Source organism: Ascaphus truei, unplaced genomic scaffold (genome assembly GCF_040206685.1).
Source record: "Ascaphus truei isolate aAscTru1 unplaced genomic scaffold, aAscTru1.hap1 HAP1_SCAFFOLD_754, whole genome shotgun sequence".
NCBI classification, from domain to species: Eukaryota; Metazoa; Chordata; class Amphibia; order Anura; family Ascaphidae; genus Ascaphus; species Ascaphus truei.
The window spans coordinates 70,302-87,801 of record NW_027457089.1 but is presented as its reverse complement, the minus strand read 5'-3'; the positions used below and the strand labels follow the sequence as shown (position 1 = coordinate 87,801).

The 17,500-nt window shown below is 57.6% G+C and overlaps 2 protein-coding genes across 2 annotated transcripts in view; one reads left to right on the top strand and one right to left on the bottom strand.

Moving 5' to 3' along the window:
- Window positions 1-8,114, bottom strand: part of RTCA (RNA 3'-terminal phosphate cyclase) — a 42,818-nt gene extending 34,704 nt beyond the window's left edge. The window contains exon 1 of the mRNA XM_075584808.1: window positions 8,096-8,114. The gene's annotated coding sequence lies outside the window, so the exon portion shown is untranslated. The remainder of the gene's footprint in view (window positions 1-8,095) is intronic.
- A 1,510-nt stretch (window positions 8,115-9,624) lies between these two features.
- On the top strand, window positions 9,625-17,373 carry LOC142486150 (lipoamide acyltransferase component of branched-chain alpha-keto acid dehydrogenase complex, mitochondrial-like). Its single transcript, XM_075584809.1, has 4 exons — window positions 9,625-9,770; window positions 11,090-11,201; window positions 11,316-11,391; window positions 17,162-17,373. The coding sequence occupies exons 1-4, from the start codon at window positions 9,720-9,722 to the stop codon at window positions 17,196-17,198; spliced, it is 276 nt and encodes a 91-aa protein (XP_075440924.1). The 5' UTR covers window positions 9,625-9,719; the 3' UTR covers window positions 17,199-17,373.
- Window positions 17,374-17,500: the final 127 nt, after the last annotated feature.

The window sequence follows — 17,500 nt, the reverse complement described above, 5'->3', positions numbered from 1 at the left end:
CCCCCTCCCAACCCATAGCGCACCTACCCCCCTCCCAACCCATAGCGCACCTACCCCCCCTCCCAACCCATAGCGCACCTACCCCCCCTCCCAACCCATAGCGCACCTACCGCCCCTCCCAACCCATAGCGCACCTACCGCCCCTCCCAACCCATAGCGCACCTACCCCCCTCCCATCCCATAGCGCACCTACCCCCCTCCCATCCCATAGCGCACCTACCCCCCCCTCCCATCCCATAGCGCACCTACCCCCCCTCCCATCCCATAACGCACCTACCCCCCCTCCCATCCCATTGCGCACCTACCCCCCTCCCATCCCATAGCGCACCTACCCCCCCTCCCATCCCATAGCGCACCTACCCCCCCTCCCATAGCGCACCTACCCCCCTCCCATCCCATAGCGCACCTACCCCCCCTCCCATCCCATAGCGCACCTACCCCCCCTCCCATCCCATAGCGCACCTACCCCCCCTCCCATCCCATAGCGCACCTACCCCCCCTCCCATCCCATAGCGCACCTACCCCCCCTCCCATCCCATAGCGCACCTACCCCCCCTCCTATCCCATAGCGCACCTACCCCCCCTCCCATCCCATAGCGCACCTACCCCCCCTCCCATCCCATAGCGCACCTACCCCCCCTCCCAACCCATAGCGCACCTACCCCCCTCCCATCCCATAGCGCACCTACCCCCCCTCCCATCCCATAGCGCACCTACCCCCCCTCCCATCCCATAGCGCACCTACCCCCCCTCCCATCCCATAGCGCACCTACCCCCCCTCCCATCCCATAGCGCACCTACCCCCCCTCCCATCCCATAGCGCACCTACCCCCCTCCCATCCCATAGCGCACCTACCCCCCCTCCCATCCCATAGCGCACCTACCCCCCCTCCCATCCCATAGCGCACCTACCCCCCCTCCCATCCCATAGCGCACCTACCCCCCCTCCCATCCCATAGCGCACCTACCCCCCCTCCCATCCCATAGCGCACCTACCCCCCCTCCCATCCCATAGCGCACCTACCCCCCCTCCCATCGCGCACCTACCCCCCCTCCCATAGCGCACCTACCCCCCTCCCATCCCATAGCGCACCTACCCCCCCTCCCATAGCGCACCTACCCCCCCTACCATCCCATAGCGCACCTACCCCCCCTCCCATCCCATAGCGCACCTACCCCCCCTCCCATCCCATAGCGCACTTATCCCCCCCCTCCCATCCCATAGCGCACTTATCCCCCCTCCCATCCCATAGCGCACCTACCCCCCCTCTCATCCCATAGCGCACCTACCCCCCCTCCCATCCCATAGCGCACCTACCCCCCCTCCCATCCCATAGCGCACCTACCCCCCCTCCCATCCCATAGCGCACCTACCCCCCCTCCCATAGCGCACCTACCCCCCCTCCCATCCCATAGCGCACCTATCCCCCCTCCCATCCCATAGCGCATCTACCCCCCCTCCCATCCCATAGCGCACCTACCCCCCCTCCCATCCCATAGCGCACCTACCCCCCCCTCCCATCCCATAGCGCACCTACCCCCCCCTCCCATCCCATAGCGCACCTACCCCCCCTCCCATCCCATAGCGCACCTACCCCCCCTCCCATCCCATAGCGCACCTACCCCCCCTCCCATCCCATAGCGCACCTACCCCCCCTCCCATCCCATAGCGCACCTACCCCCCCTCCCATCCCATAGCGCACCTACCCCCCCTCCCATCCCATAGCGCACCTACCCCCCCCTCCCATCCCATAGCGCACCTACCCCCCCTCCCATCCCATAGCGCACCTACCCCCCCCTCCCATCCCATAGCGCACCTACCTCCCATCCCATAGCGCACCTACCCCCCCTCCCATCCCATAGCGCACCTACCCCCCCTCCCATCCCATAGCGCACCTACCCCCCTCCCATCCCATAGCGCACCTACCCCCCCTCCCATCCCATAGCGCACCTACCCCCCCTCCCATCCCATAGCGCACCTACCCCCCCTCCCATCCCATAGCGCACCTACCCCCCCTCCCATCCCATTGCGCACCTACCCCCCCTCCCATCCCATAGCGCACCTACCCCCCCCTCCCATCCCATAGCGCACCTACCCCCCCTCCCATCCCATAGCGCACCTACCCCCCCCCTCCCATCCCATAGCGCACCTACCTCCCATCCCATAGCGCACCTACCCCCCCTCCCATCCCATAGCGCACCTACCCCCCCTCCCATCCCATAGCGCACCTACCCCCCTCCCATCCCATAGCGCACCTACCCCCCCTCCCATCCCATAGCGCACCTACCCCCCCTCCCATCCCATTGCGCACCTACCCCCCCTTCCAACCCATAGCGCACCTACCCCCCCTCCCATCCCATAGCGCACCTACCCCCCCTCCCATCCCATAACGCACCTACCCCCCCTCCCATCCCATAGCGCACCTACCCCCCCTCCCATCCCATAGCGCACCTACCCCGCCCTCCCATCCCATAGCGCACCTACCCCCCCTCCCATCCCATAGCGCACCTACCCCCCCCTCCCATCCCATAGCGCACCTACCCCCCCTCCCATCCCATAGCGCACCTACCCCCCCTCCCATCCCATAGCGCACCTACCCCCCCTCCCATCCCATAGCGCACCTACCCCCCCTCCCATCCCATAGCGCACCTACCCCCCCTCCCATCCCATAGCGCACCTACCCCCCCTCCCATCCCATAGCGCACCTACCCCCCCTTCCAACCCATAGCGCACCTACCCCCCCTCCCATCCCATAGCGCACCTACTCCCCCTCCCATCCCATAACGCACCTACCCCCCCTCCCATCCCATAGCGCACCTACCCCCCCTCCCATCCCATAGCGCACCTACCCCGCCCTCCCATCCCATAGCGCACCTACCCCGCCCTCCCATCCCATAGCGCACCTACCCCGCCCTCCCATCCCATAGCGCACCTACCCCCCCTCCCATCCCATAGCGCACCTACCCCCCTCCCATCCCATAGCGCACCTACCCCCCCTCCCATCCCATAGCGCACCTACCCCCCCCTCCCATCCCATAGCGCACCTACCCCCCTCCCATCCCATAGCGCACCTACCCCCCCCTCCCATCCCATAGCGCACCTACCCCCCCCTCCCATCCCATAGCGCACCTACCCCGCCCTCCCATCCCATAGCGCACCTACCCCCCCTCCCATCCCATAGCGCACCTACCACGGGAATTTTTTTTTAGCGTGCAACTTTTACTTAACTGTTTTCTTGTTATTGTTAATACGGGAGTGGGTGACTGGGTGGGTGATTACCTGGGTGGTTGGGTGACTGAGTGGGTGGGTGATGACTGTCTGGCTGACTGACTGCCTGGGTCACTGGGTGGGTGACTGCCTTGGGTGATTGGCCCTTGACAGCCTGGGTGGTGAGTGGGTGACTGACTGCCTGAGTGGTTGACTGCCTGCCTTTGACTGACTGCCTGGGAGGGTGTGTGGGTAACTGAATGCATGGGTGGGGCTAGTGTATGCGGAGAGGGGCTAGTGTATGCGGAGAGGGGCTAGTGGATGCGGAGGGGGGCTTATGGATGCGGAGGGGGGGCTAGTGGATGCGGAGGGTGGCAGTGGCACCCAGGCACCCCCAACATTCCCCTCCTCCCCTCCCCCCGCTCAAACAGCTGCCAACCGGGAGAGCGCCGGGAGAGACCCCCCAACCCCCCTTATATCTGTGCCAGTTACAGTCTGAGACCCCCCATAACCCCTACACCCCCTTATATCTGCGCCGGTCACAGGCTGTGAGACACCCCCCAACCCCAACACCCCCTTATAACTGCGCTTGTCACAGGCTGTGAGACACCCCCCAACCCTAACACCCCCTTCTATCCATGTCTGTCACAGGCTGAGAGGCCCCCCTAACCCCAACAACCCCCGATGGGCTGCATGCATTCTTATAGAGTTTAAATCCCTACCTCTAACTAGTGCAGCCAATCCCTCCGTGGGAATGAGTTTTCCCACCTATCCTGGAGTTACCAAATGCTTTGCAAACCTGGCAGAGGGGGTACCAACCTAGCACCTTTGCTCCTTAGCATATGAGACCCAGCCCCTCTCCCTGGCGACACTAAGTCTGGGCTGGCCACCTTTTGCCAAACTGCCCTGACTTTACACTAGGATGGGGGTACTTGAGGATCCCCTCCCCACCTAACACCTGAGGGACACTGAGCCCTTTCAACTCCAGACTTTTGCAGACATTGTGGCATCAAGCCAGCGGGAGGGGACTTTTATCAATTTTTATACAAACGTATAAAAATGACATTATGGGTGTTTTCCGTGTTTCTCACTGAACTACGCGCACAGCAAGTTTCAGAGCGCTAGGAGCTTTCTAACCAAAGTTAGCAAACAGCCGCTTTTATTCCTCAAGCGCCGAGTTTAAAAACCTTTTTCCTCTCGCCACGTTATACCTTGTGGGAAAGACACCGAACCCCTACACTGGGTTCTGGGGGTTTGGGCATATACCAGGGAACCCTGAATTGTGATTTCCCCCTGCCCGGTCTTACTGTTCTGGTCTGTGCTGAAGCAAGGAGGTCTGGCAGTGAGACGCTAACTGCTTCCTAGGGAGGATTTTGCTCGGTGGTCTGTGTTTTCATGTCCCCAGGAATCTGGTAGGATTCCTGGGCACATTTTTTGGGGTAACCAGCAACTCTGGTCCCCTTCTACCCAAACACACACTTACAAAATTTTTACTGTAAAAACCCCCCTGAAACTCTCGCCCTGGGAATCTCCGCTGGTTGGCGCTCCTGGAACAGTAAAACTCACATACATCTTTATTGAAATACAGTGCCCATGCCATAACTGGGTTGCAGAGCTGACACTTCAAACTCCCAAATATAGCTCAGGGCACCCAGCCGGGCATAATACCTTTATTATTGGCCTGGGTACCCCCTCACCGTCACACCTCCCGACCTCAAAGTGTAGGCGCTGTTACAAACACCTCGTCCGGCGGTTTGACGGGCCGGAAACCTCTTGAGGTTACAGGCTCACTTGGACTGTCCTGGCGGGATAGTACATCCGCATTGCCATGCTCGCTGCCCTTCTTGTGCTGGATGGTTAAGTCAAATTCTTGCAGGGCAAGACTCCAGCGCAGCAGTTTGGCATTCTCACCAGGCACCCGTTGTAGCCAACTTAGGAGATTGTGATCCGTGATCACTGTGAACCGGCGACCGTATAGATAGGGCTGTAGTTTACGTAGAGCCCATATGATCGCCAAGCACTCTTTTTCAATAAGCCACTTCCCTGGGCAGCAGTTTCCTGCTCAGGTACACCACAGGATGCTCTCCTCCCCCACTTGGCTGAGCACAGCACCGATGCCATAGTCCGAGGCATCAGTCTGCACCCAAAACTTTTTTGAGTAGTCCGGTGCAGCAAGAATAGGAGCACTGGCCAGTGCGGTCTTTAATGCCTGGAATGCGACTTTACAGGCGGGAGACCAGACAACAGAACTGAGAGTCGCTTCTGTGTCAGATCTATCAAGGGTTTAGCCACGGCGCTGTACTGTGGGACAAACTTCCTATAGTAGCCAGCGGTGCCTAAAAAAGCTATAACCTGCTTCTCAGTCTTGGGAACGGGCCACTGCACTATCGCCTCAACCTTAACTGGCTCAGGTTTACGATGCCCTCCGCCCACCCTGTGCCCTAGGTACAGTACGTCTGCCATTCCGACTAAGCACTTGGGTTTCAATGTAAGCCCTGCTTCCCTAATTCTGGCTAGCACCGCTGCTACATGCACTAGATGTGTGTCCCATGAATTACTAAACACAGCAATGTCATCCACGTATGCCCATGCAAAACTTTGCATCCCTTCCAGCAACTTATTGACCAGGCGTTGGAAGGTAGCCGGGGTATTCTTCGTCCCAAATGGCATCACTAAGAACTCATAGAGGCCACTCGGAGTAATGAATGCTGACTTCTCCCTAGCCTCTTGGGTCAAAGGGACCTGCTAATACCCTTTACTGAGATCCATGGTCGTCAGATACTTTGCCCCCGCAAGCTCATCTAGCAGCTCATCCATGCGGGGCATGGGATAAGCATCTGACACCGTCCCTGCATTGAGCTGCCGGTAGTCCACACATAAGCGGGTGGACCCGTCCTTCTTAGGTACTAGGACTACCGGACAAGCCCAAGGGCTCTGGGACGGTACTATTACCCCTAGGGCCAGCATCTCTTCCACCTCTCTCTCTATACTGCCCTTCGCCTCTGCTGATACCCGGTAGGCATGCTTATGCAGAGGACGCAGATCACCTGTGAGTACCAGATGATCTGTGATATGCGTTCTGCCCGGCTTGCCCGAGAACAGAACCCTATATTGCTGTAACATAGCCCTGGCTTCTGCTTTCTGATGCCAACTTAACTGGGACCCTATCTCAACCTGCTCCACTGTGCCCTCCTGCCTAGCCTCCCTAAGAGGTCCGGCAGAGCACTGCTCGCTGGATCCCCCATCGGTGGGCTACAGATTGCCAGCACTGATGCCACACTCGGTGAGTGGTACTATTTGAGCATACTAACATGATAGGTCTTAGTTCTTCCTGTCTCACCATCTAACTGTACAACATAGTTGCACTCATTCATCTTCCTGAGAACCGTGTACAGTCCAGACCAGGCAGCCATTAATTTGTTCTCCTGAGTGGGCTTCATAACAAGTACTTGCTGTCCTGGGATGAATGTTCTGCTACGGGCATTCTGATCTTACCAAGTCTTCTGCTTGGTCTGAGCATCCCTAAGGTTGTCCTGTGCCAACCCCATGAGCATCTCTAGCCGGTCTCAGATCTACCACATACTGAAGCACAGAAGCATCAGTATTGGTAGTCTCCCCTTCCCAACTCTCACGGAATAGGTCCAGAGGTCCCTGTACCCTGCGACCATATAGCAGCTCGAAGGGAGAAAAGCCGGTATATTCTTGCGGTACCTCTCGGTAAGAAAACAGCAAGTGCTGCAGGTGAATCTCTCAGTCTTTCCCCTCCGCCTCTATAAACGCATGAAGCATCTGCTTCAGGGTACTATTGAACCTCTCACATAGTCCGTTCATTTGGGGGTGATAAGGGGTCGTGCGCTGGTGCTTCATCTCGCACGCATCCCAGAGACACTGTAACAATTCACTCATGAATTGTGACCCTTGATCGGTTAGGATCTCGCTAGGGAAACCTACCCTAGTTAAAATGACTAGCAATGCCTTGGCTACTGCCCTAGCATAGATGGTGGCAAGCACTACAGCCTCAGGGTACCGGGTGGCAAAGTCCACCACCGTGAGGATGTAACGCTCACCCGTCCAGCTGGGGATTATGAGGGGTCCCACTATGTCCATAGCTACCGGCTGGAAGGGTTCCCCTATTACCGGTAACGGGTTCAGGGGTACCTTCACATGATCACCCGCCTTACTTACTCGCTGGCAGGCATGACAGGATCAGCAGAAATCTGCCACAGGCCCTGATGCCCCCGGCCAGTAGTAACGCTGCAACAGCCGGCTCTCGTCCGAGTGACCCTCTGATGCCCCGCTAGTGGAATGGAGTGGGCTACCTGCTGCCTATACTCCCTGGGTACCACTAGCTGTCTTCTACCTGTCCAGACTCCAAATAACCTGGTAGATCCTTGCTCTCTATACAAGAGCCCGCGGTGCCACAGAAAGTGGTCTGACCCCTCGCTTGCTTTAGACTCGGACACCCGAAGTCTCATGCCTTCTAAGCTGGGGTCAGCTTTCACCGCATCCCTGAACTGTGTCCTAATACTGACCACCCACCCTTAGTCTCTAAGGCCTCGGGCATGGTCAGCGCGTGAGGCGCGCTTGTACTTACCTGTGAGCCCCTACAGCCGCAATGAGAGCGGCTTTAGTATTTTAGCGCTCGCTGGAGCGCAGGGCCGGTCACGTGAGCAGTTCGCCCAATGAGGGCGAACCAGCTCCGTGACGTCACTGGCCCGCCCGCCGACACGCCCCCGGTCGGCGCGCTGTCTAAGCATTCGCTTTCCCTGAGCCTCAGCGCGCCTCCGCACGCCAGCAGGAACCCTGGCTGAGGCCTAAGTGTGGGGGAATGGGAACAGGTAAAGGGAACAGTAAGTCAGTCTCTGGAAACGACGCAGCCTGGATTACCTGTCTGGTCTCCACAGAGACCTCTGGAACAGTTGGTTCCAAATGCAGGGGGACAGGGGATGATTCCGCAAACCGGAGTCCACAAACCAGAATTCCTCGCACTCAAGTAGGCCGTAGTCGACAAACTCCATGACTACTTATACGGAGTTTCCATCGCGGTACAGACAGACAACAACCTGTTGAGTTACACAGTTACATAGTTACATAGTTGTGAGGTTGAAAAAGACGTACGTCCATCAAGTTCAACCTATGCTAAATTTAGGCAACAGATACTTTATCCTATATCTATACTTCCTTATTGATCCAGAGGAAGGCAAACAAACAACCCCAGAGTCATATCATCTAATGATATCTCATAAGGGGAAAATAAATTCCTTCCTGACTCCAAGAATTGGCAACACACAGAACCCCAGCAAGCTCTTTTTGGGGACCCCTGAGCCCCCACAAAAAAAATATATATATATATATATATATGTAGAGGCCGCAAAGGCACAAGAGGTGCGCCCTGTAATGCCGACCGGCGGACGTGCGCGGCCCAGAAGAGACCCAGTAGACGCGGGGGGAGGAGAGGTGCCCGACCGCGCCGGAGCAGGGCGGAGAAGAGAGACAGTGGCGGCTGCAGATGAGGTAGGATCGGAGGGACCTGTTGCGCGGCCCGTGCCCCCCGGTCCCTTACAGTTGTTTAAAACTTATTTTCAGCTGTCTCAGCTGTTGGAGGTTAGGGGTCCCTCCCTCCCAGGGTTTAAGCCCCTCCCCACTTCCCAAGTCAGCAGGTCCTTTTCATTTTACTGGATATAGATCCAATGTTGGTATATATATATATATATACACACAGCAGGGCCCGGCTTCTCGGCACCCCGCTTTTCAGCGATCCGCCGATACGGTGGTGCCGAGAAGGGGGCCGCCATGTCCACGCATGCGCAGAACGGGCCGGCCCGGGGTCACGCATGCGCAGAACGGGCTGACCAGAGTTCACGCATGTGCAGAATGGGCCGACCAGGGGTCACGCATGTGCAGAATGGGCCGACCAGGGGTCACGCATGAGCAGAACGGGCTGACCAGGGGTCACGCATGCGCAGAACGGGCCGACCAGGGGTAACGCATGCGCAGAGCGGGCCGACCAGGGGTCACGCATGAGCAGAACGGGCTGACCAGGGGTTACGCATGCGCAGAACGGGCCGACCAGGGGTCGTGCATGCGCGGAATGGAGGGGTGCATTGCCGGTCTGCGCATGCGCACCTAACGAAAATCGCCGGTTCCATTTTCCGCCGATTTTTGCCTTACGGCGGGTCCTCAGAACGGAACCCGACATATTAGTGGGGCCCTCCTGTACTGACACTATATAGTTATATACACACTGATGTCCTTGACACGGCTCCTCCCCCTATTGATTCACCACGCCCCCTCAGTGGCGCCCAGGAGTCCGATTGGTCACCACTCTCCCTTCTCTGATTGGCCGCCGGCCCCACACACCCCCTTACTCCCCTTCACACTCCCCCTTTCTCGCTGACACCTTGGCTCGCGTTTGGCCCCGCCCCTCGCTCTTGATTGGTCGCCTCCCCCCGGCCTCTGCACCTGATTGGCTGGTCGGATTTCTTGTGCCTCCGGCAGCTTCCGGGATAAGATGGCGGCGGTGAGAGCGCTGAGGATCACGTACCGGTCACTGGGACGGACGGTGAGGAGCCATATTAAATGCGCCCTCCTATATACACACACAGAGCAGCTGAGCATGTCACTGTCTCCTGTTGTCTTCAGTGGGGGTGGCAATATTAATTGTGCCCTTATAGTAACATCCCCACAGGCTGCAGTGGGATTCCCGTGTCACACACTGATAATAATCCTATGCACGTTAGTGTGGTGGCCATATTACAGTCTCCGCCCTTATTTATGGCACATCACCCCATAAGGATCCCCCTATTCATAATGTTCCCCAGCATTGGTCCCTCTGCTCTTCAGGGGGATCCATAGACGTGTGGCCCCCTGATCCTCCCCCTATTAACACATCACCAGGGGGAAGAAATCAGCTGTAAATAAAGGATTGTGATGTCTGTCCTAACGGGTTATCTGGTGATCCCACTGCACCCAGCCTGTACCGTCTGAATGGGATCAGTGTCACTTGTCCGTATAGATTCTGTGTGTGGGAACTGTCTGTGTATGAACTGCCTCGCTGTACGGGCTGTCTGTATAGACTGTCTCTATGCACTTACTATCTGCATAGACTCTGTGTACGGGCTGGCTGTATAAACTGTGCCTGTGTATAGACTCTGTGTATGAACTGTCTCGCTGTATGGGCTGACTGTATACCCGATCTCTCTCTGTATGGGCTGTCTGTATACCCTGTCTCTGTGTGTAAGGGCTGTATGTATACCCTGTCTCTCTCTGTATGGGCTGTCTGTATACCCTGCTGTCTGTATATCCGTCTCAGTGTGTGTACGGGCTGTCTGTATATCCCGTCTCAGTGTGTGTACGGGCTGTCTGTATATCCCGTCTCAGTGTGTGTACGGGCTGTCTGTGTATATCCTGTCTCCTGTGTGTACGGGCTGTCTGCATATCTTGTCTCTGTGTACGGGCTGTCTGTATATCTTGTCTCTGTGTACGGGCTGTCTGTATATCTTGTCTCTGTGTACGGGCTGTCTGTATATCTTGTCTCTGTGTACGGGCTATCTGTATATCCCGTCTCAGTGTGTGTACGGGCTGTCTGTATATCCCGTCTCAGTGTGTGTACGGGCTGTCTGTGTATATCCTGTCTCCTGTGTGTACGGGCTGTCTGCATATCTTGTCTCTGTGTACGGGCTGTCTGTATATCCTGTCTCTGTGTACGGGCTGTCTGTATATCCTGTCTCTGTGTACGAGCTGTCTGTATATACTGTCTCTCTGTGTGTACGGGCTGTCTGTATATACTGTCTCTGTGTGTGTTCAGGCTGTCAGTATATCCTGTCTGTATACCCTGTCTCCTGTGTGCACGGGCTGTCTGTATACCCCGTCTCTCCCCAGGTCAGTGTGCGGCAGCTCCGCTCTTGCAGTAGGATTCAGGCGCTGAGACTCTCATTCCTCCGTCTGTCGGCACCCGGGGGCATCCAGCACAGACTCTTCAGAACAGCCTCCTGTAAGTCGCCCGCACGCTCCGTCTCTCGCCCGCACACACGCCCCGTCTCTCACCCTCACGCACACACGTCTCTCTCTCGTGCATACACAGTAGCGAGTGCTGTTTGTTTTCCAGCTCTGAATGGTCAGATTGTCCAGTTTAAGCTGTCGGACATCGGAGAAGGGATCACAGAAGTTACGGTAAAAGACTGGTAGGTGATGTCTCTGCCCACAGCGGGTAACCGTCTGCTGCCTGCGTCACACGTTAGGCCTCGTCCATAGTACAGGCGCGCGAGCGACCAGATCTCCAGACATCACACACGCTTGTACTACAATCCGTGGCCTGCAGGATTGTGGGGGGGGGGGGGGAGCGGGCCTAAGGGTGTTCCCGTTGCTGGTTCGCCCTCGTTGGGAGAAGCTCTCACGTGACCCGGCCATCGTGCGGCAAATTCAAACAAGTTTGTCGCGCAAAGTATTGGTCGCCGCGCACGTGCACTATGAACATTCGCATTGGAGTCTTAGGGCCGTTCTATACAGCATGCGGCCCGCGCGTGCCTATGCGAAAGCGCGTGCACGTGCTGCATTCTTTTCGTGTATATACTGTGTGGGTATACAGTGTATATGTGTTTGTGTGTGTGTGTGTATATGTGTGTTTGTGTAATTTATTAAAGAAAAAACATTGTTAAAAATAAAAAAATGTATTTAGCGCAGACCCACACACGACACACACACACATTTGAGCGCAGGCAGTGGCGCGAAAAGATGAATTTCCTCATCTTTGCCGCTGTCTGTCGGCTCCCCTCTCCCTGCCGTGCGCGGCCCTTCTATAGAAAGGCTGACTGACGTCAGCCAACTAAAAATCCGCGCGCCGCGCGGCACTATAGAACGTGCCTTACAGTTACTTACTGTCCGGGAGATCTTAACAGTAGCAGCCAGAGAGGCCTCTAAGGCAACTAGAACAGCAGCATGTGGCTCTGTAACTCACACAAGGGGGGGGATTACACCTCACACACCTGGGGGGGGGGGGGGATATTGCACCTCACACACCCAGGGGGGGGATTACACCTCACATACTAGGAGGGGAAGGAGGGGAGAGATTACACCTCACATACCCGGAGGGGGGGGAGAGATTACACCTCACATACCCAGGGGGGGGGGGGGGGGGAGATTATACCTCACGTACCGGAAGGGGGGGGGATATATTACACTTCACATACCCGGAGGGGGGGGGGAAGAGATTACACCTCACATACCCAGAGGGGGAGAGATTACACCTCGCATACGTGGGGGGGGGGGGGGGGGTGGGAAGTGCACACCTCACAAAATTGAGTTTTCAGGCACTGACTCATTGGGCAGACCATGTGACTGTGTGATGCTAAAGACCCCAACAGTAGGATAAATGAATGAATAACCAGGTACTTGTAGGGGGGACCCCTAAATAGTAGGGGGGACCCCTAAATATAAACTTGATAGAAGACAGGTACTGGGTTACAGTCCCGGATGGTAAGCTCACTAATAAGTGATGCTGTTAACAATAACCCCAGGAAGATTGAGTATAATAACACCCTATAATGTACCAATTGTCTAAATAAAGTCCTGAACAGGAAAACATGTAGCAAGCGATTGACTCACTCTGAGTGCTGCACAGTCCATGCGATCCAAAGGTGAGGGGTCCCCAGGTGTGCTTCCGTCCAAAGGTGAGGGGTCCCCAGGTGTGCTTCCATCCAAAGGTGAGGGGTCCCCAGGTGTGCTTCCGTCCAAAGGTGAGGGGTCCCCAGGTGTGCGTCCATCCAAGGGGTAGGCTAGTAGAGAAGGAGAAAAAACTGGAAGAGCACTGCTGTAGTGATCAAAAAAGTAGAAAGGAGGGTGCGCATCCCATAAAAAGATTATTTATTGGTCATGGAAAAACAGGGCAATGGAGAGCCCTACTAACGTTTCACACTTCACAGAGCGCTTTCTCAATGTATACATATCACAACTTTATTAACATATATATATATATAGACACAGAATGACATAACCAGCCAATACTCGCAGCTCACATACGATACACCCTCTCTGATTGCTAATGATCTTCTGATGTGTATACACCTAATCAGTATATTCAGACACAGGGACGACAGTGACTAACTCCGCCCCCAACTACCAATCCGGAGACATGCGTGGTCTAGCAACCCCCAGTAGTACGCGCTAGCGCAGTAACCAACTGAGGGAGAGTCCTCCATGTCAATGGGGGGCGTGGGGAGAGCGCGTCATCAAATAGCCCTGACTGTATACCTCACTGGGGCTCTAAGTGCGCGCGCAGCTGCGCTCTGCAAGACACTAGTCCCTCTCCGCAGTGGGAGCAGAAACAGTGAGCTCCGGACCATCGGCGGAGTGCGCTTGCGCAATACCAACCGTCGCGTCAGAGGCTCACACAATACAAGAAGTGCGGGGTGGGAGAATGAAAAGCATGAGCGCAGAATTATGCGCAGCACAGAGGGTGAACACATAGTGTGCTGGGAAATACAAACACATAACATTATTAAAATCAATAAACTTTAAATATATATTTACACAGAAAACATGTTGTGTATCGCATGTGAGCTGTGAATATTGGCTGGTTATGTCAGTTTGTGTCTATATATATATATATATGTGTTAATAAAGTTGTGCTAGGTATACCTTGAGAAAACGCTCTGTGAAGCGTGAAACGTTGGTGGGGCTCTCCATTGCCCTGTTTTTCCATGATCAATAAATAATCTTTTTTATGGGATGCGCACCCTCCTTTCTACTTTTTTGATACCTACAGTAGTGCTCTTCCAGTTTTTCTCCTTCTCTACTTACTCATTGGGGGAGGCAGAGTCTCTATATTGGGATTGGGGGAGGCAGGGTCTCTATATTGGGATTGGGGGAGGCAGGGTCTCTATATTGGGATTGGGGGAGGCAGGGTCTCTATATTGGGATTGGGGGGAGGCAGGGTCTCTATATTGGGATTGGGGGAGGCAGGGTCTCTATATTGGGATTGGGGGAGGCAGGGTCTCTATAATGGGATTGGGGGAGGCAGGGTCTCTATATTGGGATTGGGGGAGGCAGGGTCTCTATATTGGGATTGGGGGAGGCAGGGTCTCTATATTGGGATTGGGATGAGGCAGGGTCTCTATATTGGGATTGGGGGAGGCAGGGTCTCTATATTGGCCTCCTGTCCCCCGGGCCTCCTGTCTTCCTGTCCCCCGGGCCTCCTGTCCCCCGGGCCTCCCGTCCCCCGGGCCTCCCGTCCCCCGGGCCTCCTGTCCTCCTGTCCCCCGGGCTTCCTGTCCTCCTGTCCCCCGGGCCTCCCGTCCCCCGGGCCTCCCGTCCCCCGGGCCTCCCGTCCCCCGGGCCTCCCGTCCTCCTGTCCCCCGGGCCTCCCGCCCCCCGGGCCTCCCGCCCCCCGGGCCTCCCGTCCCCCGGGCCTCCCGTCCCCCGGGCCTCCCGTCCTCCTGTCCTCTGGGCCTCCCGTCCCCCGGGCCTCCTGTCCCCTGGGGTCCCCTAGGCCCCCCTGTCCCCCGGGCCTCCCGTCCCCCGGGCCTCCCGTCCCCCGGGCCTCCCGTCCTCCTGTCCTCTGGGCCTCCCGTCCCCCGGGCCTCCTGTCCCCTGGGGTCCCCTAGGCCCCCCTGTCCCCCGGGCATCCCGTCCCCCGGGCCTCCCGTCCCCCGGGCCTCCCGTCCCCCGGGCCTCCCGTCCTCCTGTCCTCTGGGCCTCCCGTCCCCCGGGCCTCCTGTCCCCTGGGGGTCCCCTAGGCCCCCCTGTCCCCCCGGGCCTCCCGTCCCCCGGGCCTCCCGTCCCCCGGGCCTCCCGTCCTCCTGTCCTCTGGGCCTCCCGTCCCCTGGGCCTCCTGTCCCCTGGGGTCCCCTAGGCCCCCCTGTCCCCCGGGCCTCCCGTCCCCCGGGGCCTCCCGTCCCCCGGGCCTCCCCTCCCCCCGGGCCTCCCCTCCCCCGGGCCTCCCCTCCCCCGGGCCTCCCCTCCCCCGGGCCTCCCCTCCCCCGGCCTCCTGCCACATTGCTCTGCACAGGATACAGTACTCAGAGACACACCGCCTTTATAAAAATAATAAATAGAAAATGCCAGCGCATAATATAGTTATTTTAAAAATAATAAAATGGAATATAAAAGCGCTTTTAATACTCCATTTTTATTTTGAAAAAACTGTGTTACGCGCTGGCATTATTATTATTATTATGTATAAAAGGTGGATACTGCGGGAGAGGAGGAGACGGGAGCAGAATCCCAAACAAACATGACAAGTTCTTCCACGTGAATCTGTTTTTAGTCTTTCCTCATATTGTGTTTATTCTTTAACCGCATCACACTGGGTGTTTACTCTTTTCTCCACGTCAGCGCTGGGTGTTAACCTGTTCATGCCCGGGGGAGGAGGGGGGGGATACCGCGGCCCGGGGTGAGGGGGGGGATACCGCGGCCCGGGGTGAGGGGGGGATACCGCGACCAGTGGTGAGGGGGGGGGGGGATACTGCGGCCCGGGGTGAGGGGGGGGTTACCGTGGCCCGGGGTGAGGGGGGGAGGATACCGCAGCCCGGGGTGAGGGGGGGATACCGCGACCAGGGGTGAGGGGGGGGGGGGGATACCGGGGTGAGGGGGGGGGATACCGGGGTGAGGGGGGGGGGGGGATACCGCGGCCCGGGGTGAGGGGGGGGGATACCGCGGCCTGGGATGAGGGGGGGGGGGATACCGCGGCCCGGGATGAGGGGGGGGGGATACCGCGGCCCGGGGTGAGGTGGGGGGGGATACCGCGGCCCGGGGTGAGGTGGGGGGGATACCGCGGCCCGGGATGAGGGGGGGGGGATACCGCGGCCCGGGATGAGGGGGGGGGGGATACCGCGGCCCGGGGTGAGGGGGGGGGGATACCGCGGCCCGGGATGAGGGGGGGGGGGATACCGCGGCCCGGGATGAGGGGGGGGGGATACCGCGGCCCGGGGTGAGGGGGGGAGGATACCGCAGCCCGGGGTGAGGGGGGGGGGATACCGCGGCCCGGGGGTGAGGGGGGGGGGATACCGCGGCCCGGGGTGAGGGGGGGGGATACCGCGGCCCGGGGTGAGGGGGGGATACCGCGGCCCGGGGTGAGGGGGGGGGGATACCGCGGGGTGGGGGGGGGGATACCGCAGCCCAGGCAGGGAGACAATTTCAATACCTGCTCTTGACTCTCACATCATTTCTAGATTTTCCGGACTCCTGCCAGGCTTCTTTATCCCGATACTTGTTCACTTCCTGTGTGTCTCCGCACACCTGTGCTGGGAGACTGCTCCATGCACCCACTACCCTGATAAACAGAATGTGTTGATGGCATGTAGCCCTGCTCTTGTAGAGTACATGAGTACAGAGTGTGTCCCTGTCATGTCTCTGTATATAAGGGACGGTGTCCCTGTCATGTCTCTGTATATAAGGGACGGTGCCCCTGTCATGTCTCTGTATATAAGGGACGGTGCCCCTGTCATGTCTCTGTATATAAGGGACGGTGCCCCTGTCATGTCTCTGTATATAAGGGACGGTTGCCCCTGACATGTCTCTGTATATAAGGGACGGTGCCCCTGACATGTCTTTGTATATAAGGGACGGTGTCCCTGTCATGTCTCTGTATATAAGGGACGGTGTCCCTGTCATGTCTCTGTATATAAGGGACGGTGCCCCTGTCATGTCTCTGTATATAAGGGACGGTGCCCCTGTCATGTCTCTGTATATAAGGGACGATGTCCCTGTCATGTCTCTGTATATAAGGGACGGTGCCCCTGTCATGTCTCTGTATATAAGGGACGGTGCCCCTGACATGTCTCTGTATATAAGGGACGGTGCCCCTGACATGTCTTTGTATATAAGGGACGGTGTCCCTGTCATGTCTCTGTATATAAGGGACAGTGCCCCTGTCATGTCTCTGTATATAAGGGACGGTGCCCCTGTCATGTCTCTGTATATAAGGGAAGGTGTCACCGCGTGTCCCTCTGCTCGCAGGTACGTGAAGGAAGGTGACACGGTTGTCCCAGTTTGACAGTATCTGCGAGGTGCAGAGTGACAAGGCCTCGGTGACCATCACCAGCCGGTACGATGGTGTGGTCCGGAAGCTGCATTACGACGTGGATCAGATCGCGCTGGTGGGGAGGCCTCTGGTGGACATCGAGACGGACGCACTGAAAGGTCAGTGCGCGGGACGCAGCGGGAGAGAGCGTATATAGAGATGGTCACTAAGCACAATTTCCAGCCTTTATACCCTAATCAGGCCGGCTGAGGTGTGGCGAGTTACGTGTTAGGGAGAGCAGGCCTGGTTAGTTGGGGGTAAAGGAGGGGAGAGTG

What these genes read in the sequence shown, in the direction of transcription:
- LOC142486150 (XM_075584809.1), top strand. Translation starts at nt 9,720, where the DNA reads ATGGCGGCGGTGAGAGCGCTGAGGATCACGTACCGGTCACTGGGACGG. An exon ending in ACCGGTCACTGGGACGGACG is followed by an intron (nt 9,771 to 11,089) that starts GTGAGGAGCCAT and finishes GTCTCTCCCCAG; the next exon opens with GTCAGTGTGCGGCAGCTCCG. An exon ending in ACTCTTCAGAACAGCCTCCT is followed by an intron (nt 11,202 to 11,315) that starts GTAAGTCGCCCG and finishes TTTGTTTTCCAG; the next exon opens with CTCTGAATGGTCAGATTGTC.